At 45.1% G+C, this 25,150-nt stretch overlaps 1 protein-coding gene across 1 annotated transcript in view; it reads right to left on the bottom strand.

The window, feature by feature from the left end:
• The window catches only part of prkcha (protein kinase C, eta, a), a 60,759-nt gene that overhangs the window by 12,513 nt on the left and 23,096 nt on the right, over positions 1-25,150 (bottom strand). Inside the window, exons 5-11 of the mRNA XM_029675521.2 lie at positions 24,798-24,832; positions 24,312-24,394; positions 22,898-23,027; positions 22,645-22,778; positions 18,558-18,692; positions 18,285-18,458; positions 7,516-7,670 (exon numbers count right to left, since the gene is read on the bottom strand). Of these exons, the coding sequence (XP_029531381.1) occupies positions 7,516-7,670; positions 18,285-18,458; positions 18,558-18,692; positions 22,645-22,778; positions 22,898-23,027; positions 24,312-24,394; positions 24,798-24,832 (846 nt within the window). The remainder of the gene's footprint in view (positions 1-7,515; positions 7,671-18,284; positions 18,459-18,557; positions 18,693-22,644; positions 22,779-22,897; positions 23,028-24,311; positions 24,395-24,797; positions 24,833-25,150) is intronic.

The following is a 25,150-nucleotide window of genomic DNA, read 5'->3' as shown; positions in this document are numbered from 1 at the left end:
AATTCATAAAAAATCCTACAATGTGATTTTCTGGATTTTTTTCTCATTTTGTCTGTAATAGTTGAAGTGTACCTATGATGAAAATTACAGGCCTCTCATATTTTTAAGTGGGAGAACTTGCACAATTGGTGGCTGACTAAATACTTTTTTGCCCCACTGTATATATATTTTTAAATACTGCAAAGTTTCCTAAGGACTAGAAGTGAGGCAGCCCTCTCTATCGGCACCATTACTCTAAGAAGCCGATTAAACAGCATGATCAATACACAGGTGCACCTTTTGTAAAATGTGCAGTTTTGTCACACAACACAATGCCAGAGATGTGGACAATTTTGAGGGGGCGTGCAATTGGCATGTTGACAAAAGGATTAGCCACCAGTGCAGTTGCCAGATAATTAAATGTTAATTTATCTACCATAAACCACCTCCAACGTCATTTTAAAAAATTTGGCAGTACATCCAACCGGCCTAACAACCGCAGACCACGTGTATGGCGTAGTGTGGGTGAGCGGTTTGCTGATGTCAACGTTGTGAACAGAGTGCCGGGGTTATGGTATGGGTATAAGCTACAAACAATGAACACAATTGCATTTAAATCGAGGGCAATTTTAATGCACAAAAATATCGTAACAAGATCCTGAGGCCCATTTGTTTAAGATATCTGTGACCAACAGTCATGTGAAATGCATAGATTAGGTCCTAATGAATTTATTTCAATTGACTGAGTTCCTCATATGAACTGTAACTCAGTAAAAATCAATGAAATTGTTGCATGTTGCATTTATATTTTTGTTCAGTATAAAAGCACAACCAAATTACAGTAGAAAAACAATATGTTTGATTTTTGGTTTAGTTGTCATCTAAATGTGTTATTACTGCGCTGTCAACCATTTAAAAGCATAACAAAGTTCAAATGGGAATACAATGTCAGATATTTGTATTTATACATCAACTTAACGTTTTATGAGCTTCATCTAATAGAACAACCAAATGTCCTGGGTTGCAGTTGAGATTACATTAAAAGTACATAGTGCAAGTGATCAATGCTGTTCAAGATTCTGCACAGATTATGAAAGCAACTGAAGATCTCCACAGACCTGCAACCTTTGAATGCTATCTTGAACATGCACGCTTGATTACGTAAGAGATTTAGAGTTACAGTAGGCTAACCTCAAAATGTGGCCATAGATGTGTTACTCATTTAAAAGGTTGAATAAATACTGTTACATATGAAAGATTATTGAATTGTGTTTGGTTGACCACGCAACCAAATATCAACATTTCAAGGATATCTAATGCTTGGATAGTTTCATCTGAGCCACTGGCTTAATCTTATTCTTTACATTTTTGTTGTTGAAGTTAGAGATGTGAATCCAACACATAATTTGTTAACAAGTTAATAGGGAATTTACTGTATTGCAAAAGTGATATCAAATTGTGTTTGGTTGTCAAATTCCAGTTTGTCTACAATTTAATAAAATGTAATATCCCACTGGGCACAAATTGGTTGAATCAACATTGTTTCAATGTAATTTTTCAACATATTGAATGTGAAATTGTTGTTTTAAGGGTGAAATTTGAATCACAGGATTATGTCATCATGGTTTCAACATATTTTCAACATAGATAAACCTTATATAAAATATGTTGAATTTGCACCTTTTGAAATACCGTTATATCCACTATCAGAAAAAAACAATCGGAGAGTTTATATATCTACAGCTATCCATCAGCTTTATTATTTGTCACTGACTACTATCAATGTGCTATCGTGAGAATGATTTTGAGAGATCTCTTAGTAACTAAATATATTCACTGTTGCTATCAGCCATTCCAAAGCGAAATTTTAACAAAGCAAATTAAATGTAAGCATACTTTATAAGTCATACAGTATTTCAATGATACTTTTTAGGCCTAAAAAGCATTTGCAAAGTCATCAACGACTTTTGTTTCAATTCAACCTAGGGTAAAAAAAATCAAATAAAAGACAATACAGTTGAAGTTGGAGGTACATGCAGTCGTGGCCAAAAGTTGAGAATGACACAAATATTAATTTCCACTAAGTTTGCTGCTTCAGTGTCTTTAGATATTTTTGTCAGATGTTACTATGGAATACTGAAGTATAATTACAAGCATTTCATAAGTGTCAAAGGCTTCTATTGACCCTTCTTTTTCAAGACCTCTGCAATCCGCCATGGCATGATGTCAATTAACTTCTGGGCCACATCCTGACTGATGGCAGCCCATTCTTGCATAATCAATGCTTGGAGTTTGTCAGAATTTGTGGGTTTTTGTTTGTCCACCCGCCTCTTGAGGATTGACCACAAGTTCTCAATGGGATTAGCGTCTGGGGAGTTTCCTGGCCATGGACCCAAAATATCAATGTTTTGTTCCCTACTTTTGCCTTATGGCAAACTGTTCCATATGCTGGAAAAGGCATTGTTCGTCACCAAACTGTTCATGGATGGTTGGGATAAGTTGGTTTCGGAGGATGTGAGTGAGCCCACTTCCTTGGCTGAGAAGCAACCCCACACATGAATGGTCTCGGGATGCTTTACTGTTGGCATGACACAGGACTGATGGTAGCGCTCACCTTGTCTTCTCCGGATATAGGATATATCGATATATGGTTTACTGTGGATATAAGTACTTTTGTACCCGTTTCCTCCAGCATCTGCACAAGGTCCTTTGCTGCTGTTCTGGGATCGATTTGCACATTTCACGCCAAATTACATTAATCTCTCAAATTAGGTTGAAACAACGTTGATTCAAACAGTTTGTGACCAGTGGGTGGTGGGGTTTTCAGGCTGGAGTCCAATGACACCATTTTACTAAAGAATTACCCTCCACTTAATCACAAACCCTGCCTGCTTCCTGTCCTCTGGTTTATCTCAGTTTTTGTTTGGCTCTCTACTCCAACCTCAGTCTCTACCTCATCCACCTAATTCCTCTTCATCACTTCCTGTGAGTGGCACGGCTGGGCAGTGAATCTAGCGTAGATATTAGAGACATTAGACCTTTGTCTATGATATGTAGGTCATAGTCACAGTGTGTTTATGACCTTGGGGTCAAACTGCCATGCTGGAAACATCTCAGTGCATTCTGAACGTCTGCCGCATGCTGACTTGATCTGCTGTGAATCACATCTCCAACTGGTGATTGGGAAACAGCTGCAGCCATAGAGAGAGGAACCAAGTGCTTCCCAATCATACAGGGAGCGGAAAGTACTAGTAGAGGGAGTAGTTGGTGACTTACTGACTTACTAACCCAAACCATTTACATATCTGGACTTCAAAAATGTAAGAATGACTAACAGCACAGTGAGCAAACCTAAAGAGATTAAGGACTAGTCAAGGAGGGGACCTTGTGGTCTGTAACATTTTGACATTGGGTACTATTAGCTTAGCATTTTGTTGCTCCATTTTATTGCCCCTGAATGGCTGATAATGAGCCCTTTACCTAGAGGTGAAAGAGCACGAGGAAGATATACAGTAGTTAAGACAAGAAGGTGATTAGGTTACATAATACACTTGGGCTACATCTGGGATCATATGTTGAGAAGTCAGCACAGGGTCTTTAGTACTGTTATAGAGCAAGACCTGGTGTTCTAGGGTTAGGGTATTTCCAGGAAAAGACATTAGCTCGTCGCATCAATCTAGCAGTCATACTATGTGGTGCTGACATGGAGGGCTATCTAAATATAAACTCAACATATAGCGTAGCCGCTCAGATCCTGCTGCCACCTTAATCAACATGAGGTTTGGCAGAGAGACCGTTGTGTTGGCCATCACGGTAAGTGGACAACAACCCTGTAAAAAGACTATTAAAAGACCACACAGAAATCTAGATGGATTAGAACCAGTCATCTGCCACCTTGGCATCACTTCAATGAAAAGGTTAGCTGTCTCTATATAAGAGCATGTGATTGTGTGTGTGTGTGTGTGTGTGTGTGTGTGTGTGTATCACATTTTTCATTTCATTTCATTACAGTACAACGGCTTGATTTGTTTGATCGTAGCTAGCTACATAGCTAGCTACATAGCCGTCTTTGTATCAAAGATAATTGTGTAGTCTAGAGCGACTTCCTAGGTTAGCTAGCCAGCTATTGTCGTTATTTTAACGCAACGTAACGTAATCAACACTGCTAGCTAGCCAGCTAGCCCCGAATAGCAGCACAGTAGAAACTATTACACTCAACGGAACGACTTGATTAGTGTAGTGTCAACAACGCAGCCACTGCCAGCTAGCCTACATAGTCAACAACGCAGCCTCTGCCAGCTAGCCTACTTCAGCAGTACTGTATCATTTTAATCATTTTAGTCAATAAGATTCTTGCTACGTAAGCTTAACTTTCTGAACACTCGAGACGTGTAGTCCACTTGTCATTCCAATCTCCTTTGCATTAGCGTAGCCTCTTGTGTAGCCTGTCAACTATGTGTCTGTCTATCCCTGTTCTCTCCTCTCTGCACAGACCATACAAACGCTCCACACCGCGTGGCCGCGGCCACCCTAATCTGGTGGTCCCAGCGCGCACGACCCACGTGGAGTTCCAAGTCTCCGGTAGCCTCTGGAACTGCCGATCTGCGGCCAACAAGGCAGAGTTCATCTCAGCCTATGCCTCCCTCCAGTCCCTCGACTTCTTGGCACTGACGGAAACATGGATCACCACAGACAACACTGCTACTCCTACTGCTCTCTCTTCGTCTGCCCACGTGTTCTCGCACACCCGAGAGCTTCTGGTCAGCGGGGTGGTGGCACCGGGATCCTCATCTCTCCCAAGTGGTCATTCTCTCTTTCTCCCCTTACCCATCTGTCTATCGCCTCCTTTGAATTCCATGCTATCACAGTTACCAGCCCTTTCAAGCTTAACATCCTTATCATTTATCGCCCTCCAGGTTCCCTCGGAGGAGTTCATCAATGAGCTTGATGCCTTGATAAGCTCCTTTCCTGAGGACGGCTCACCTCTCACAGTTCTGGGCGACTTTAACCTCCCCACGTCTACCTTTGACTCATTCCTCTCTGCCTCCTTCTTTCCACTCCTCTCCTCTTTTGACCTCACCCTCTCACCTTCCCCCCTACTCACAAGGCAGGAAATACGCTCGACCTCATCTTTACTAGATGCTGTTCTTCCACTAACCTCATTGCAACTCCCCTCCAAGTCTCCGACCACTACCTTGTATCCTTTTCCCTCTCGCTCTCATCCAACACTTCCCACACTGCCCCTACTCGGATGGTATCGCGCCGTCCCAACCTTCGCTCTCTCTCCCCCGCTACTCTCTCCTCTTCCATCCTATCATCTCTTCCCTCTGCTCAAACCTTCTCCAACCTATCTCCTGATTCTGCCTCCTCAACCCTCCTCTCCTCCCTTTCTGCATCCTTTGACTCTCTATGTCCCCTATCCTCCAGGCCGGCTCGGTCCTCCCCTCCCGCTCCGTGGCTCGACGACTCATTGCGAGCTCACAGAACAGGGCTCCGGGCAGCCGGCGGAAATGGAGGAAAACTCGCCTCCCTGCGGACCTGACATCCTTTCACTCCCTCCTCTCTACATTTTCCTCTTCTCTCTCTGCTGCTAAAGCCACTTTCTACCACTCTAAATTCCAAGCATCTGCCTCTAACCCTAGGAAGCTCTTTGCAACCTTCTCCTCCCTCCTGAATCCTCCTCCCCCCCCCCCCCTCCTCTCTGCAGATGACTTCGTCAACCATTTTGAAAAGAAGGTCGACGACATCCGATCCTCGTTTGCTAAGTCAAACGACCCCGCTGGTTCTGCTCACACTGCCCTACCCTGTGCTCTGACCTCTTTCTCCCCTCTCTCTCCAGATGAAATCTCGCGTCTTGTGACGGCCGGCCGCCCAACAACCTGCCCGCTTGACCCTATCCCCTCCTCTCTTCTCCAGACCATTTCCGGAGACCTTCTCCCTTACCTCACCTCGCTCATCAACTCATCCCTGACCGCTGGCTACGTCCCTTCCGTCTTCAAGAGAGCGAGAGTTGCACCCCTTCTGAAAAAACCTACACTCGATCCCTCCGATGTCAACAACTACAGACCAGTATCCCTTCTTTCTTTTCTCTCCAAAACTCTTGAACGTGCCGTCCTTGGCCAGCTCTCCCGCTATCTCTCTCAGAATGACCTTCTTGATCCAAATCAGTCAGGTTTCAAGACTAGTCATTCAACTGAGACTGCTCTTCTCTGTATCACGGAGCGCTCCGCACTGCTAAAGCTAACTCTCTCTCCTCTGCTCTCATCCTTCTGGACCTATCGGCTGCCTTCGATACTGTGAACCATCAGATCCTCCTCTCCACCCTCTCCGAGTTGGGCATCTCCGGCGCGGCCCACGCTTGGATTGCGTCCTACCTGACAGGTCGCTCCTACCAGGTGGCGTGGCGAGAATCCGTCTCCACACCACGTGCTCTCACCACTGGTGTCCCCCAGGCTCTGTTCTAGGCCCTCTCCTATTCTCGCTATACACCAAGTCACTTGGCTCTGTCATAACCTCACATGGTCTCTCCTATCATTGCTATGCAGACGACACACAATTAATCTTCTCCTTTCCCCCTTCTGATGACCAGGTGGCGAATCGCATCTCTGCATGTCTGGCAGACATATCAGTGTGGATGACGGATCACCACCTCAAGCTGAACCTCGGCAAGACGGAGCTGCTCTTCCTCCCGGGGAAGGACTGCCCGTTCCATGATCTCGCCATCACGGTTGACAACTCCATTGTGTCCTCCTCCCAGAGCGCTAAGAACCTTGGCGTGATCCTGGACAACACCCTGTCGTTCTCAACTAACATCAAGGCGGTGGCCCGTTCCTGTAGGTTCATGCTCTACAACATCCGCAGAGTACGACCCTGCCTCACACAGGAAGCGGCGCAGGTCCTAATCTAGGCACTTGTCATCTCCCGTCTGGATTACTGCAACTCGCTGTTGGCTGGGCTCCCTGCCTGTGCCATTAAACCCCTACAGCTCATCCAGAACGCCGCAGCCCGTCTGGTGTTCAACCTTCCCAAGTTCTCTCACGTCACCCCGCTCCTCCGCTCTCTCCACTGGCTTCCAGTTGAAGCTCGCATCCGCTACAAGACCATGGTGCTTGCCTACGGAGCTGTGAGGGAACGGCACCTCAGTACCTCCAGGCTCTGATCAGGCCCTACACCCAAACAAGGGCACTGCGTTCATCCACCTCTGGCCTGCTCGCCTCCCTACCACTGAGGAAGTACAGTTCCCGCTCAGCCCAGTCAAAACTGTTCGCTGCTCTGGCCCCCCAATGGTGGAACAAACTCCCTCACGACGCCAGGACAGCGGAGTCAATCACCACCTTCCGGAGACACCTGAAACCCCACCTCTTTAAGGAATACCTAGGATAGGATAAAGTAATCCCTCTCACCCCCCCCCTTAAAAGATTTAGATGCACTACTGTTCCACTGGATGTCATAAGGTGAATGCACCAATTTGTAAGTCGCTCTGGATAAGAGCGTCTGCTAAATGACTTAAATGTAATGTAAATGTGTGCATTGGACCTGTAGAGGATGCCCTTGCTGTGCAGGAACATGAGTGCAGAGGTGATCTCAGCAGTGTAGAAGCAAGCACGGCCTTCCTCAAACTTCCTGGACTTCTGGATGTGGAACATGAGGTCGCCCCCGTTGACAAACTCCATCACAAAGAACAGGCGGTCCTGCAGCACAGGGACAATGGTTCAGTTTGTACATACACAACAACGAATCCCAACTTTCTCCACAACAGCTCTACATGTTTGAGGACATACCAAGTTCCTTATGTCAAGGAGGAAGTGACGTCAAACTCTTGTCTATTACCCTACTATACAAAATGATGCCGACTAAGATGGTCGCCTCGCTTCGAGTCCTTAGGAAACCTTGCAGTATTTAGTTTTTTTAATGTATTATTTCTTACATTGTTACCCCAGGAAATCTTAAGTCTTATTACATACAGCCGGGAAGAACTATTGGATATAAGAGCGACATCAACTTACCAACATTACGACCAGGAATAGGACATACCCGAAGCGGGTCCTCTGTTTGGACCAGCACCCAGGACAATGGATCTAATCCCAGAAGCCGAACCAAAACAACTGTGCCTCGGCTCTGTAGACGTGCACATCGCCCACTGCTCCAAAGTATACTATTCACCAATGTCCAGTCTCTTGACAACAAGGTAGATGAAATTCGAACAAGGGTTGCCTTCCAGAGAGACAGATTTGTAACATTCTCTGTTTCACAGAAATATGTTGTCGGAATCGGTTCAGCCACCGGGCTGTACCCAGCTGTACCCACTGTGACTATTAAAACCTACCCTAACCAGAAACCATGGATGGATGGCGGTATTCGCGGCAAACTGAAAGCGCAAACCACCACATTTAACCATGGAAAGACGTCTGGGAACATCGCTGAATATAAACAGTGTAGTTATTCCCTCCGCAAGGCAATCAAACAAACGAAATGCCGGTACAGGGACAAAGTGGAGTCGCAATTCAACGACTCAGACACGAGACGTATGTGGCCCGCATTGAGGATAATACAGTGCCATTCTTGCAGACCTCTAACAAGGACTGCACCCCCCCCTCTCTCCTTCTCTGTGGCCGACATGAGCAAAACAGTTAAACGTATTAACTTCCTTGGGATGGGCGGGACGGTAGTGTCCTCGACAACAGCAAGTGAAATTGCAGAGCGCCAAATTCAAAAACAGAAATACTCATAATAAAAATTCCTAAAACATACAAGTGTTATACATCAGCTTAAAGATGAATTTATTGTTAATCCAACCGCTGTGTCAGATTTCAAAAAGGATTTGCGGTGAAAGCAAACCATGCGATTATCTGAGAACAGCGCCCAGCAGACAAATAATTAAACAGTAACCAGCCAAGTAGAGGAGTAACAAAAGTCAGAAATAACGATAGAATTTATCACGTACCTTTGATGATCTTTGTATGGTTGCACTCACAAGACTCCATGTGACACAATAAATGTTTGCTTTGTTCAATAAAATCCCTGTTTATGTCCAAAAACCTCAGGTTTGTTGGTGCGTTTTGTTCAATAATCCATTGGCACAAAGCGCGGTCACAGCAGGCAGACGAAAAATCATAAAAGTTTGTAGAAACATGTCATACGATGTTTATAATCAATCCTCAGGTTGTTTTTGTCATAAATAATCGATCATATTTCAACCGGACAATAGCTTCGTCAATAGAAAAGGAAAAACAAGAAAGGCGAGCTCTCGGGATCGCGCAGGACACATCTCTGGAAATTTCCACTGGCCTCTCATTGAAAGTGGTGTTTCTCCCTCATTTTTTTGAGTAAAATCCTGAAACAATGCCTAAAGACTGGCCTCATGTAGTGGAAGCCATAGGAATCGTGAACTGCGTCATAAGTCTTTGTATGGTGGATAGGCTTTCAATGGAAAAACAGGCATTTCAAAATAATAGCATTTCATGGATGGATTCTTCTCAGGTTGTAGCCTGCCATATCAGTTCTGTTATACTCACGGACATTATTTTAACCGTTTTGTAAACTTTAGAGTGTTTTCTATCCAAATCTACCAATTATATGCATACCCTAGCTTCTAGGCCTGAGTAGCAGGCAGTTTACTTTGGGCACCTCAGTCATCCAAACTTCCGAATACTGCCCCCTATCCCAAAAAAGTTGACCCTCGCAAGGCTGCTGGCCCAGAAGGCATCCCTAGCCGCGTCCTCGGAGCATGCGCAGACCAGCAGGCTGGTGTGTTTACGGACATATTCAGTCGCTCTCTATCCGAGTCTGCTGTCCCCACATGCTTCAAGATTGCCACCATTGTTCCTGTACCAAAGGCAAAGACAACTGAACTAAATTACTATCGCCCCATATTACGCCCTGTCATCATGAAGTGCTTTGATTGACATGTCAAGGATCACATCACTTCCACCTTACCGGCAATCCTAGACCCACTTCAGTTTGCATACCGCCCCAACAGGTCCACAGACGATACGATCGCCATCACGCTACCCTATCCCATCTGGGCAAGAGGAATACCCAAGTAAGAATGCTGTTCATTGACTACAGCTCAGCATTCAACACCATACATAGAACCCTCCAAGCTCATCATCAAGCACGAGGCCCTGGGTTTCAATCCCGCCCTGTGCAATTGAGTCCTGGACTTTGACGGGCCGCCCCCAGGTGGTGATGGTAGGAAACAACATCTCCAGTTCGTTGACCCTCAACAATGGCCCCACAAGGGTGCATGATCAGCCCCCTCCTGTACTCCCTGTTCATCCACGACTGCGTGGCCATTCACGCCTTCAACTCAATCATCAAGTTTGCAGACAACAGTAGTGTGCTTGATTACCAACAACGACAAGACAACCTACACGGAGGTGGTGAGGGCACTCGGAGGGTGGTTTCAGGAAAACAACATCTCACTCAACAAAACAAAGGAGATGATCGTGGAAACAGCAGAAGGAGAACCGACCTATCCACATCGAAGGGACAGCGGTGGAGAAGGTGGAAAGTTAAATTCCTCTGCGTACACATCACGGACAAACTGAAAAGGTCCACCCACACAGATAGTGTGTTGAAGAAGGCGAAATAGCGCCTCTTCAACCTCAGGAGGCTAAAGAAATGTGTCTTGTGCATCTGTAAAAGTTTGTCAGGGTTTTGGGTGACAATCGAGAGCATCCTGTCAGGCTGTATCACAGCCTGGTATGGCAACTGCACCGCCTTCAATTGCAAGGCTCTCCAGAGGGTAGATACAAACTTTTACTGATGCACAATTGAGAGCATCCTGTCGGGCTGTGTAACTGCCCGGTACGGCAACTGCACCACCCAGACTCTCCAGAGGGTGGTGCGGTCAGCACAACGCATCACCGGGGGCAAACTACCTGCCCTCCATGACACCTACAGCACCCGATGTCACAGGAAGGCCAAAAATATAATCAAGGACATTAACCACCCGGGCCGCTGCCTGTTCACACCGCTACCACCCAGAAGTCGAGGTCAGTACAGGTGTGTCAAAGCTGGGACAGAGCGACAGAGCGACTGAAAAACAGCTTCTATCTCAAGGCCATCAGACTGCTATACAGTAATCTCTAACTCAGAGAGGCTGCTGCCTACATTGAGACCCAATCACTTTAATAAATGGATCACTAGTCACTTTCAACAATGCCACTAATGATGTTTACATATCTTATATTAGTCATATCATATGTATATACTGTATTTTATACCATCTATTGCACCTTGCCTATGCCGCTTGGCCATCGCTCATCCATAAATGTATGTACATATTCTCATTCACCCCTTTAAATTTGTGTGTATTAGGTAGTTGGTGGGGAATTGTTAGATTACTTGTTAGATAGTACTGCACTGTCGTAACTAGAAGCACAAGCATTCTGCTACACTCGCATTATCATCTGCTAACCATGTGTATGTGACCAATAACATTTAATTTCATGAGCCCATATAGCAGATTCATGTGGCTGTCACTGCAGAGCCATGACTCCCTGATACCAATGGGAAGATACAAATGTATTTTATTTGTATTAGTTACATGCGCCAAATACATCTTACAGTGAAATGATTACTTAAGAGCCCCTAACCGACAATGCAGTTAAAAAAATATGGATAAGAATAAGAAATAAAAGTAACAAGTAATTAAAGAGCAGCAGTAAAATAGCAATAGCGAGACAATATACAGGGGGGTACCGGTACAGAGTCAATGTGCGGGGACACTGGTTAGTTGAGGTAATATGTACATGTAGGTAGAGTTATTAAAGTGACTATGCATAGATGATAACAACAGACAGTAGCAGCGGTGTAAAAGGGGAGTGTGCACATAGTCTGGGTAGCCATTGGATTAGGGTGTTCAGGAGTCTTATGGCTTGGGGATAGAAGCTGTTTAGAAGCCTCTTGGACCTAGACTTGGTGCTCCGGTAACGCTTGCCATGCAGTAGCAGAGAGAACAGTCTATGACTAGAGTGGCTGGAGTCTTTGACAATCTTTTTGGCCTTCCTCTGACACCGCCTTGCATAGAGATCTTGGATGGCAGGAAGCTGGCAGTTGCCAGGCAATGATGCAACCAGGATGCTCTCAACGGTGTACCTGTAGAACCTTTTGAGGATCTGAGGACCCATGACAAATCTTTTCAGACTCCTGAGGGGGAATAGGTTTTGTTGTGCTGTCTTCACATGACTGTCTTGGTGTGCTTGGACCATGTTAGTTTGTTGGTGATGGACACCAAGGAACTTGAAGCCCTCAACCTGCTCCACTGCAGCCCCATCGATGAGAATGGGGGGTGCTCAGTCTTCTTTTTCCTGTAGTCCACAATCATCTCCTTTGTCTTGATCACGTTTGGGGAGAGGTTGATGTCCTGGCACCACATGGCCAGGTCTCTGACCTCCTCCCTATAGGCTGTCTTCCCGGCTATCAGGCCTACCACTGTTGTGTCATTGGCAAACTTGATGATGGTGTTGGAGTCGTGCCTGGCCGTGCAGTCATGAGTGAACAGAGAGTACAGGAGGGGACTGAGCACGCACCCCTGAGGGGTCCCTGTGTTGAGGATCAGCGTGGCGGATGTGTTGTTACCTACCCTTACCACCTGGGGGCAGACAACAGTAGTGTGCTTGATTACCAACAACGACAAGACAACCTACACGGAGGTGGTGAGGGCACTCGGAGGGTGGTTTCAGGAAAACAACATCTCACTCAACAAAACAAAGGAGATGATCGTGGAAACAGCAGAAGGAGAACCGACCTATCCACATCGAAGGGACAGCGGTGGAGAAGGTGGAAAGTTAAATTCCTCTGCGTACACATCACGGACAAACTGAAAAGGTCCACCCACACAGATAGTGTGTTGAAGAAGGCGAAATAGCGCCTCTTCAACCTCAGGAGGCTAAAGAAATGTGTCTTGTGCATCTGTAAAAGTTTGTCAGGGTTTTGGGTGACAATCGAGAGCATCCTGTCAGGCTGTATCACAGCCTGGTATGGCAACTGCACCGCCTTCAATTGCAAGGCTCTCCAGAGGGTAGATACAAACTTTTACTGATGCACAATTGAGAGCATCCTGTCGGGCTGTGTAACTGCCCGGTACGGCAACTGCACCACCCAGACTCTCCAGAGGGTGGTGCGGTCAGCACAACGCATCACTGGGGGCAAACTACCTGCCCTCCATGACACCTACAGCACCCGATGTCACAGGAAGGCCAAAAATATAATCAAGGACATTAACCACCCGGGCCGCTGCCTGTTCACACCGCTACCACCCAGAAGTCGAGGTCAGTACAGGTGTGTCAAAGCTGGGACAGAGCGACAGAGCGACTGAAAAACAGCTTCTATCTCAAGGCCATCAGACTGCTATACAGTAATCTCTAACTCAGAGAGGCTGCTGCCTACATTGAGACCCAATCACTTTAATAAATGGATCACTAGTCACTTTCAACAATGCCACTAATGATGTTTACATATCTTATATTAGTCATATCATATGTATATACTGTATTTTATACCATCTATTGCACCTTGCCTATGCCGCTTGGCCATCGCTCATCCATAAATGTATGTACATATTCTCATTCACCCCTTTAAATTTGTGTGTATTAGGTAGTTGGTGGGGAATTGTTAGATTACTTGTTAGATAGTACTGCACTGTCGTAACTAGAAGCACAAGCATTCTGCTACACTCGCATTATCATCTGCTAACCATGTGTATGTGACCAATAACATTTAATTTCATGAGCCCATATAGCAGATTCATGTGGCTGTCACTGCAGAGCCATGACTCCCTGATACCAATGGGAAGATACAAATGTATTTTATTTGTATTAGTTACATGCGCCAAATACATCTTACAGTGAAATGATTACTTAAGAGCCCCTAACCGACAATGCAGTTAAAAAAATATGGATAAGAATAAGAAATAAAAGTAACAAGTAATTAAAGAGCAGCAGTAAAATAGCAATAGCGAGACAATATACAGGGGGGTACCGGTACAGAGTCAATGTGCGGGGACACTGGTTAGTTGAGGTAATATGTACATGTAGGTAGAGTTATTAAAGTGACTATGCATAGATGATAACAACAGACAGTAGCAGCGGTGTAAAGGGAGTGTGCACATAGTCTGGGTAGCCATTGGATTAGGGTGTTCAGGAGTCTTATGGCTTGGGGATAGAAGCTGTTTAGAAGCCTCTTGGACCTAGACTTGGTGCTCCGGTAACGCTTGCCATGCAGTAGCAGAGAGAACAGTCTATGACTAGAGTGGCTGGAGTCTTTGACAATCTTTTGGCCTTCCTCTGACACCGCCTTGCATAGAGATCTTGGATGGCAGGAAGCTGGCAGTTGCCAGGCAATGATGCAACCAGGATGCTCTCAACGGTGTACCTGTAGAACCTTTTGAGGATCTGAGGACCCATGACAAATCTTTTCAGACTCCTGAGGGGGAATAGGTTTTGTTGTGCTGTCTTCACATGACTGTCTTGGTGTGCTTGGACCATGTTAGTTTGTTGGTGATGGACACCAAGGAACTTGAAGCCCTCAACCTGCTCCACTGCAGCCCCATCGATGAGAATGGGGGGTGCTCAGTCTTCTTTTTCCTGTAGTCCACAATCATCTCCTTTGTCTTGATCACGTTTGGGGAGAGGTTGATGTCCTGGCACCACATGGCCAGGTCTCTGACCTCCTCCCTATAGGCTGTCTTCCCGGCTATCAGGCCTACCACTGTTGTGTCATTGGCAAACTTGATGATGGTGTTGGAGTCGTGCCTGGCCGTGCAGTCATGAGTGAACAGAGAGTACAGGAGGGGACTGAGCACGCACCCCTGAGGGGTCCCTGTGTTGAGGATCAGCGTGGCGGATGTGTTGTTACCTACCCTTACCACCTGGGGGCGGCCCGTCAGGAAGTCCTGGATCCAGTTGCAGAGGAAGGTGTTTAGTCCCAGGGTCCTTGGCTTATTGATGAGCATTGAGGGCACAACGGTGTTGAACGCTGAGCTGTAGTCAATGAATAGTATTCTCACATTGGTGTTTCTTTATGTCCTGGTGGGAAAGGGCAGTGCGGAGTGCAAAATAGATTGCATCATCTGTGGAGTCGGTCTGGGGTTTCTGGGACAATGGTGTTGATGAGAGCCATGACCAGCTTTTCAAAGCACTTCATAGCTACAGACGGGAGTGCTTCGGGTCGGTAGTCGTTTAGGCAGGTTACCTTGGCGTTCTTGGGCACAGGCACTATGGTTGTCTGCTTAAAACATGTTGGTATTACGGACTCTGACAGAAAATGTCAATGAAGACACTTGCCAGTTCGTCAGCGCATGCTCACAGTACACGTCCTGGTAATCCGTCTGGCCCTGTGGCCTTGTGAATGTTGACCTGTTTAAAGGTCTTACTCACATCGGCTGCGGAGAGCGTGATCACACAGTCATCTGGAACAGCTGGTGCTCATGTATGTTTCAGTGTTATTTCCCACGAAGCGAGCATAGAAGTAGTTTAGCTCGTCTGGTCGGCTCGTGTCACTGGGCAGCTCTCGGCGGTGCTTCCCTTGGTTGTCTGTAATGGTTTGCAAGCCCTGCCACATCCGACGAGCGTCAGAGCCGGTGTAGTATGATTTGATCTTTGTCCTATATTGATGCTTTGCCTGTTTGATGGTTCTTCGGTGGGCATAGCGGGTTTTCTTATAAGCTTCCGGTTTAGAGTCCCGCTCCTTGAAAGCGGCAGCTCTAGCCTTTAGCTCAGTGTGGATGTTGCCTATAATCCATGGCTTCTGTTTGGGGTATGCACTGTGGGGACGACGTCATCAATGCACTTATTGATGAGGCCAGTGACTGGTGTACTCCTCAATGTCATCGGAGGAATCCCCGAACATATTCCAGTCTGTGCTAGCAAAACAGTCCTTTTGCTTAGCATCTGCTTCATCTGACCACTTTTTTATTGATCTAGTCACTGGTGCTTCCTGCTTAAATCTTTGCTTGTAAGCAGGAATGAGGAGGATAGAATTATGGTCAGATTTGCCAAATGGAGGGCGAGGGAGAGCTTTGTATGCTTCTGTGTGTGGAGTAAAGGTGGTCCAAAGTTTTTTTCCCTCTAGTTGCACATTTAACATGCTGATAAAAATTTGGTAAAACAGATTTAAGTTTCCCTGCATTAAAGTCCCTGGCTACTAGGAGCACTGCCTCTGGGTGAGCATTTTCTTGTTTGCTTATGGCAAAATACAGCTCATTCATTTCTGTCTTAGTGCCTGCCTCTGACTGTGGTGGTATGTAAAACTGCTATGAAAAATACAGATGAAAACTCTAGGTAGATAGTGTGGTCTACAGCTTATCATGAGATACTCTACCTCAGGCGAGGAATAGCTCGAGACTTCCTTAGATATCGTGCACCAGCTGTTATTTACAAAAATACATAGTCCACCGCCCCTTGTCTTACCAGACGCCGCTGTTCTGTCCTGCCAGTGTAGTGTATAACCAGCCAGCTGTATGTTGACTGTCGTCGTTCAGCCACGACTCCGTGAAGCATAAGATATTACCGTTTTGAATGTCCAAATTGTCCAAAGATTGCACGTTTGCTAGCATAATGGAAGAAAGTGGGGGTTTATTCGATCGCCTACGAATTCTCAGAAGGCAGCCCACCCTCCAGCCCCTTTTTCTCCGCCTCCTCTTCACGCAAATCACAGGGATCTGTGCCTGTTCCCGAGAAAGCAGAAGCCAAGTCTAGATTTAACTTTGGATTGGAGATGTTTGATGTGAGTCTGGAAGGAGAGTTTTACAGTTTAACCAGACACCTAGGTATTTGTAGTTGTCCACATATTCTATGTCAGAACCGTCCAGAGTAGTGATGCTGGACGGGCGGGCGGGTGCAGGATCGGTTGAAGAGCATGCATTTAGTTTTACTCGTTTTTAAGAGCAGTTGAAGGCCATGGAAGGAGAGGTGTATGGCATTGAAGCTCGTCTGGAGGGTTGTTAACACAGTGTCCAAAGAAGGGCCAGAAGTATACAGAATGGTGTCGTCTGCGTAGAGGTGGATCAGAGACTCACCAGCAGCAAGAGCGACATCATTGATGTATACAGAAAAGAGAATCCCACTGCGCCACCTGGGAGGCCCTGGTCATCTTTCCATGGATAAATGCGGTGGTTTACCAATGCCACCATCTGTCCACTGTTTCTGGTTGACGTCGCTCTGATATCCAATGATGGTTCATCATGCAGAGGCCGCAGAGAAGCCATATTAAACATGTCATATAATTTCACGCCATGCTGTTCTTATATCCTGAACAAAAATATAAACGCAACATAAGTGTTGGTTTCATGAGCTGAAATAAGAGCTCAAAATGTTCCATATGCAGAAAAAGGATTTCTAATTTTTTGCAAATTTGTTTCTCAAGAATTGAACCCTGTGGCACCCCCATAGAGACTGCCAGAGGCCCGGACAACAGGCCCTCCGATTTGACACACTGAACTCGATCAGAGAAGTAGTTGGTGAACCAGACGAGGCAATCATTTGAGAAACCAAGGCTATCGAGTCTTCCGATGAGGATGTGGTGATTGACAAGAGTCGAAAGCCTTGGCCAGGTCAATTAATAAGGCTGCACAGTATTGTTTCTTATCGATGGCTGTTAAGATATCGTTTAGGACCTTGAAACCAGATTGCATAGCGGAGAAGGTGCGGTGGGATTCAAAATGGTCGGTGATCTGTTTGTTGACTTGGCTTTCGAAGACCTTAGAAAGGCAGGGTAGGATAGATTTAGGTCTGTAGCAGTTTGGGTCAAGAGTGTCCCCCCCTTTGAAGAGGGGGATGACCGCAGCTGCTTTACAATCTTTGGGAATCTCAGACGACACGAAAGGGGTTGCAACAATTTCGGCTGATAATTTTTAGAAAGAAAGGGTCCAGATTGTCTAGCCCGGCTGATTTGTAGGGATCCAGATTTTGCAGCTCTTTCAGAACATCAGCTGACTGGATTTGGGAGAAGGAGAAATGGGGAAGGCTTGGGCGAGTTTCTGTGGGGGGTGCAGTGCTGTTGACCGGGGTAGGGGTAGCCAGGTGGAAAGCATGGCCAGCCGTAGAAAAATGCTTATTGAAATTCTCAATTATAGTGGATTTTTCAGTGGTGAGTTTCCTATCCTCAGTGCAGTGGGCAGCTGGGAGGAGGTGTTCTTATTCTCCATGGACTTTACACAGTGTCTCAGAACTTTTTTGAGTTTGTGTTGCAGGAAGCAAATTTCCTGGCCTTGGCTTTTCTAACTGCATTACAGCAAATATATATATATATATAGTGTGACTGCAGTCAACTGTAAATGTAAGAATGTGTGCGTGTCTCACCAGTGTCTGAAAGCAACAGTAGAGCTGAGTGAGGTAGGGGTGGCAGCCAGCTAGTGACAGCACTCTCTTCTCTGTCATAGTGCACTCAACATCATCATCCTGCAGAATTATGTCCTTCTTCAGCACCTTAACTGCGAACACCCGCTCACTGCTGTTCAACCGAGCCAGCATCACCTGCAATAAGAATAAACCACACACACGTTACTAACCCAACTCCAAACCCTCACACAGTCCCTTGTGGTATCGCTCTATAGTGTATCACTATTGTCTCACCTTGCCGAAGCTGCCCTTCCCCAACACCTGTAGGAAGGTGAAGTCAGTGATACCAAGCCGTCTGGTCTGCTGCTGAGGGTTTCCACTCTCCCTCCTCACACTGAGGGCCCGCTCCTGGCCCTGCCCTCCAGAGGACTGGGTGACAACAGAGTATGTATGTAATGTATGTACAGTTGAAGTCAGAAGTTTACATACACCTTAGCCAAATACATTTAAACTCACTTTTTCACACAATTCCTGACATTTAAGTCCCTTTCTTAGGTCAGTTAGGATCACCACTTTATTTTATGAATGTGAAATGTCAGAATAATAGTAGAGAGAATTATTTATTTCAACTTTTATTTCTTTCATCACAATCCCAGTGGGTCAGAAGTTTACATACACTCAATTAGTATTTGGTAGCATTGCCTTTAAATTGTTTAACTTGGGTCAAACATTTTGGGTAGCCTTCCACAAGCTTCCCAAAATAAGTTGGGTGAATTTTGGCCCATTCCTCCTGACAGAGCCGGTGTAACCGAGTTAGGTTTGTAGGCCTCCATGCTCGCACACGCCTTTTCAGTTCTGCCCACATATTTTCTTTAGGATTGACGTCAGGGTTTTGTGATGGCCACTCCAATAACTTGACTTTGATGTCCTTAAGCCATTTTGCCACAACTTTGAAAGTATGTTGGGGTCATTGTCCATTTGGGAGACCCATTTTGCAACCAAGCTATAACTTCCTGACTGATGCCTTGAAATGTTGATTCAATATATCCACATCATTTTACTGCTATTTTGTGAAGTTCACCAGACCCTCTTGCAGCAAAGCACCCCCACAACATGATGCTGCGACCTCCGTGCTTCACGGTTGGGATGGCATTCTACGGCTTGGAAGCCTCCCCCTTTTTCCTCCAAACATAACAATGGTCATTATGGCCAAACAGTTCTATTTTTGTTTCATCAGACCAGAGGACATTTCTCCAGAAAGTACGATCTTTGTCCCCATGTGCAGTTTCAAATCGTAGTCTGGCTTTTTTATGGCAGTTTTGGAGCAGTGGCTTCTTCCTTGCTGAGCGACCTTTCAGGTTATGTCGATATACAGTGGGGCAAAAAAGTATTTAGTCAGCCACCAATTGTGCAAGTTCACCCACTTAAAAAGATGAGGCCTGTAACTTTCATCATAGGTACACTTCAACTATGACAGACAAAATGAGAATTTTTTTCTCTCCAGAAAATCACATTTTTAATGATTTTATTTGCAAATGATGGTGGAAAATAAGTATTTGGTCAATAACAAAAGTTTCTCAATACTTTGTTATATACCCTTTGTTGGCAATGACAGAGGTCAAACGTTTTCTGTCAGTCTTCACAAGGTTTTCACACACTGTTGCTGGTATTTTGGCCCATTCCTCCATGCAGATCTCCTCTAGAGCAGTGATGTTTTGGGGCTGTTGCTGGGCAACACGGACTTTCAACTCCCTCCAAAGATTTTCTATGGGGTTGAGATCTGGAGACTGGCTAGGCCACTCCAGGACCTTGAAATGCTTCTTACGAAGCCACTCCTTCGTTGTCCGGGCGGTGTGTTTGGGATCATTGTCATGCTGAAAGACCCAGCCACGTTTCATCTTCAATGCCCTTGCTGATGGAAGGAGGTTTTCACTCAAAATCTCATGATACATGGCCCCATTCATTCTTTCCTTTACACGGATCAGTCGTCCTGGTCCCTTTGCAGAAAAACAGCCCCAACGCATGATGTTTCCACCCCCATGCTTCACAATAGGTATGGTGTTCTTTGGATGCAATTCAGCATTCTTTGTCCTACAAACACGACGAGTTGAGTTTTTACCAAAAAGTTATATTTTGGTTTCATCTGACATTCTCCCAATCTTCTTCTGGATCATCCAAATGCTCTCTAGCAAACTTCAGACGGGCCTGGACATGTACTGGCTTAAGCAGGGGGACAGGTCTGGCACAGCAGGATTTGAGTCCCTGGCGGCGTAGTGTGTTAATGATGGTAGGCTTTGTTACTTTGGTCCCAGCTCTCTGCAGGTCATTCACTAGGTCCCCCCCGTGTGGTTCTGGGATCTTTGCTCACCGTTCTTGTGATAATTTTGACCCCACGGGGTGAGATCTTGCGTGGAGCCCCAGATCGAGGGAGATTATCAGTGGTCTTGTATGTCTTCCATTTCCTAATAACTGCTCCCACAGTTGATTTCTTCAAACCAAGATGCTTACCTATTGCAGATTCAGTCTTTCCAGCCTGGTGCAGGTATACAATTTTGTTTCTGGTGTCCTTTGACAGCTCTTTGGTCTTGGCCATAGTGGAGTTTGGAGTGTGACTGTTTGAGGTTGTGGACAGGTGTCTTTTATACAGGTAACGAGTGGAGGGCAGAGGAGCCTCTTAAAGAAGTTGTTACAGGTCTGTGAGAGCCAGAAATCTTGCTTGTTTGTAGGTGACCAAATACTTATTTTCCACCATAATTTGCAAATAAATTCATTAAAAATCCTACAATGTGATTTTCTGGATTTTTTCTCCTCATTTTGTCTGTCATAGTTGAAGTGTACCTATGATGAAAATTATAGGCCTCTCATCTTTTTAAGTGGGAGAACTTGCACAATTGGTGGCTGACTAAATAATTTTTTGCCCCACTGTAGGACTCGTTTAACTGTGGATATAGATACTTTTGTACCCGTTTCCTCCAGCATCTTCACAAGGTCCTTTGCTGTTGCTCTGGGATTGATTTGCACTTTTCGACACCAAAGTACGTTCATCTCTAGGAGACAGAACATGTCTCCTTCCTGAGCGGTATGACGGCTGCGTGGTCCCATGGTGTTTATACTTGCGTACTATTGTTTGTACAGACGAATGTGGTACCTTCAGGCATTTGGAAATTGTATGAACCAGACTTGTGGAGGTCTACAATTTGTTCTTCTGAGGTCTTGGATGATTTATTTTGATTTTCCCATGATGTCAAGCAAAGAGGCACTGCGTTTGAAGGTAGGCCTTGTAATACATCCACACGTACACCTCCAATTGACTCAAATGATGACAATTAGCATATCAGAAGCTTCGAAAGCCATGACATCATTTTCTGGAATATTCCAAGCTGTTTAAAGGCACAGTCAACTTGGTGTATGCAAACTTCTGACCCACTGGAATTGTGATACAGTGAATTACGTATAAATGAAATAATCTGTCTGTAAACAATTGTTGGAAAAATTACTTGTGTCATGCATAAAGTAGATGTCCTAACCGACTTGCCAAAACTATAGTTCGTTACAGGAAATTTGTGAAGTGGTTGAAAAACGAGTTTTTGCCTCCCGGGTGGCGCAATGGTCTAGGGCACTGCATCACTCACCAGAGACTCTGGGTTCGCGCCCAGGCTCTGTCGCAGCCGGCCGCGACCGGGAGGTCCGTGGGGCGACGCACAATTGGCCTAGCGTCGTCCGGGTTAGGGAGGGTTTGGCCGATAAGGATATCCTTGTCTCATCGCGCACTAGCGACTCCTGTGGCGGGACGGGTGCAGTGCGCGCTAACCAGGTCGCCATGTGCACGTTGTTTCCTCCGACACATTTGGTGCGGCTGGCTTCCGGGTTGGATGCGCGCTGTGTTAAGAAGCAGTGCGGCTTGGTTGGGTTGTGTTTCGGAGGACGCATGGCTTTCGACCTTCATCTCTCCCGAGCCCGTACGGGAGTTGTAGCGATGACACAAGATAGTAACTACTAACAATTGGATACCACGAAATTGGGGAGGAAAGGGGGGTAAAAAAATATCAAAAGAAAAAAAAGAAAAATGAGCTTTAATGACTCCAACATTAGTTTATATAAACTGTATGTGTATGTATGTATCTAAGTACGTGTGTGTATCAGTTGAGGCTGCTGAGGGGATAACAGATCATAATAATGTCTGGAACAGAGCAAATGGAATGGCATCAAACACATGGAAACCATTTGTTTAATACCATTCCACGTATACCAGTCCAGCCATTAAAACGAGCCTGTCCTCCCCAATTAAGGTGCCACCAACCTCCTGTGGTTTGTATGTGTGGGTTAACTTGGCACACTATTTCTTCCTCTCCCGCTCTCTCTTTTCATCTAGTTAGCATACCAGTGAGTTGCGTTTGGAGAGCCCCCCAGCCTGCAGCCCCATCTCTGCCAGCTTGTTGGCCAGCTCCACACTGTTGACCCCACAGCTGGGTGCTACGTTGCCCTTACAGCGGATGTGTACGTTCATCTTACAGACTGCAGAGGACAGACACACAACAGACAGGAAGTACAGGTTAATAAGCCATGAAAATGGAACACCTGCCTATAAACATCTGAGAGAGCAAGAATATAAGAAATGAGAGAAAGAATCTTACTCTTGCAGTGTAGACCCTGTCTGACAAGGCCCCACAGTAGAGAACCACAGTGGTCACAGAAGGTGGGAGCCTTAAAGTTGTGGATGTTAAACTTATGGGGGACGTTGATACTGAAGCCTTGATTGGTGGTCTGTGAATGAGAATTTATCAGAATGTCATCACATTGGCCCAGTGGTATAAGGTACTTAAGTAAACAATACTTTAAAGGACTACTTAAGTAGTATTGGGGGGGGTGTATCTGTACTTGACTATTTATGGAAACTTTTACTTTACTACATTTCTAAAGATAATAATGTACTTTTTACTTCATACATTTTACACCCAAAAGTACTCGTTACATTTTGACAGAAAAATGGTCCAATTCACACAAGATAACATCCCTGGTTATCCCTGCTGCTTCTGATCTGGCAGACTCATTAAACACAAATGCTTTGTTTGTAAATTATGTTGGAGTGTGCCCTGGCTATTCGTTAAAAAAAAATTGTGCTGTCTGGTTTGCTTAATATAAGGAACTTGAAATTAATCATACTTTTACATTTGATACTTCAGTATATTTTAGAAATTACATTTTCTTTTGATACTTAAGTATATTTAAAACCAAATATTTTTATATTTTTCTCAAGTAGTATTTTACTTGAGTCATTTTCTATTAATTAGGTATGTTTACTTTTACTCAAGTATGACAATTGAGTACTTTTTCCACCACTGCATTGACCTCGGTTTGAATGGGAGACCATGTAAATACTGTATGTTATAAACCACACAGCCAGCAGGTAGCAGTGTGTGCTCAAGCAAACCATCACATGGCATCATGTCATTGTGCCAGTTTGCTTCAGCAGAAAACTATCCTGCAGCAACAGGAAATGTGAATTATTATGTGGATTATAATGAATGGACATTTTAAGGGAAAATAAAGTCTGAAATTTCAAAGTGGAAATTACAAACTTCAGAAGCCTTTTTAAACCTGCATTGCAGTTCTCCTGCAACAGGGTGATCAAATTAAGATCCTGCATCTGTATTCAGTAGCTTGATGTTGTTCACCCACAACAACTCAGCACAAACAGCATCCGGGGCAGGGTCCCTGACTGACACAGTTCCTGAATAAAGATATTTTCATCTACATCTGAAGGCCATCTGACTGGATCTGTATCTATCAGCTGATGCACAATGTACCTGTAGAACAGCCGATTTTGACTCTGGAATCCCCCGGATAGTCGAAATAGTGTATTTCAGATACAAAGACAACTTTTTGTCTTTGCATTATCAAAACACATTCCATTGATGAGAGTGATTTTTGGAATGTGGAGGGGTGGGTGTTCTAGTAATGACATGACAGAGCTGTTACAGCGTTATTGTAGTGTAATAGGGGTATGGTGTTAAAGTTCAAATGGCTCGTCTCTGTATGTTGTCTCACCGGCTCCTTGACAGGCTTCTTCATGCGTGGACACACCGTGACAACCAACTGATGACATCGCTTGTGAACCACACAAGTGCATACTGGAAAACAGACAGAGAATTAATCAAAACAACAATCAAACCATGTTTTTCATTAACACAGCCGTTAAGTGTGAAAGAAACCCTGACAAAGGCATCAGCTTCCTGCTGAAATACTAGGGATTTTTATCAATTGTTTCTGAGAAAGACCATGTGGCTTAATTATTTGAGATAGAGGCCGGGCACTGTGAGATGATTGGGTTTTGGGTTCAGCAGCTCAATAATAAAAACAGGCCGTGTGAGAGAGAGCTCAGTCTCTGTGGCGTAGCACTGACTTCCTTTCTGAGTGGGCTGGTGGTCACAGAAATGGTGTGAATAAGAGTGAGAGAAAAGAAAGACTGGGGGTTTGAGCAGAAAGAAAGACTCAATAAAGAAAACAGTGAAAAGGAGAAAAAGGGTCACTCACCTTGGCATTGGTAACCCTGCTTCCCAAAAACACCCCTGTAACAGAAGACCTGACAGTCATGAATCATGCAAAGCATACTGTTTACATATGAAATATATTGTAACTGGCTGTTTCTATTATAAACCATCGACAATACTATCACTATGTGTAACACGTTAAATTAACTCTATGAGGTGAGGGCAGTGGAGTGTGAGTGGTCTTGTATTACTACCCGTGTGGGTACCAGAAATCCCCAAAAGTCTCCACAAGGACAGTAAATCAAGGAACATTCTCCCAAAGACTATTTTCAATATAGGGATTAGGTTTAGGGTTACAATTAGGGATAGGAGTTAAGGTTAGTGTAGTGTTAGGGT

The sequence above is a fragment of the Oncorhynchus nerka genome, linkage group LG12, assembly GCF_034236695.1.
Source record: "Oncorhynchus nerka isolate Pitt River linkage group LG12, Oner_Uvic_2.0, whole genome shotgun sequence".
NCBI classification, from domain to species: Eukaryota; Metazoa; Chordata; class Actinopteri; order Salmoniformes; family Salmonidae; genus Oncorhynchus; species Oncorhynchus nerka.
The sequence above is the reverse complement of the archived record's forward strand: the minus strand, read 5'-3'. Positions and strand labels throughout refer to the sequence as shown.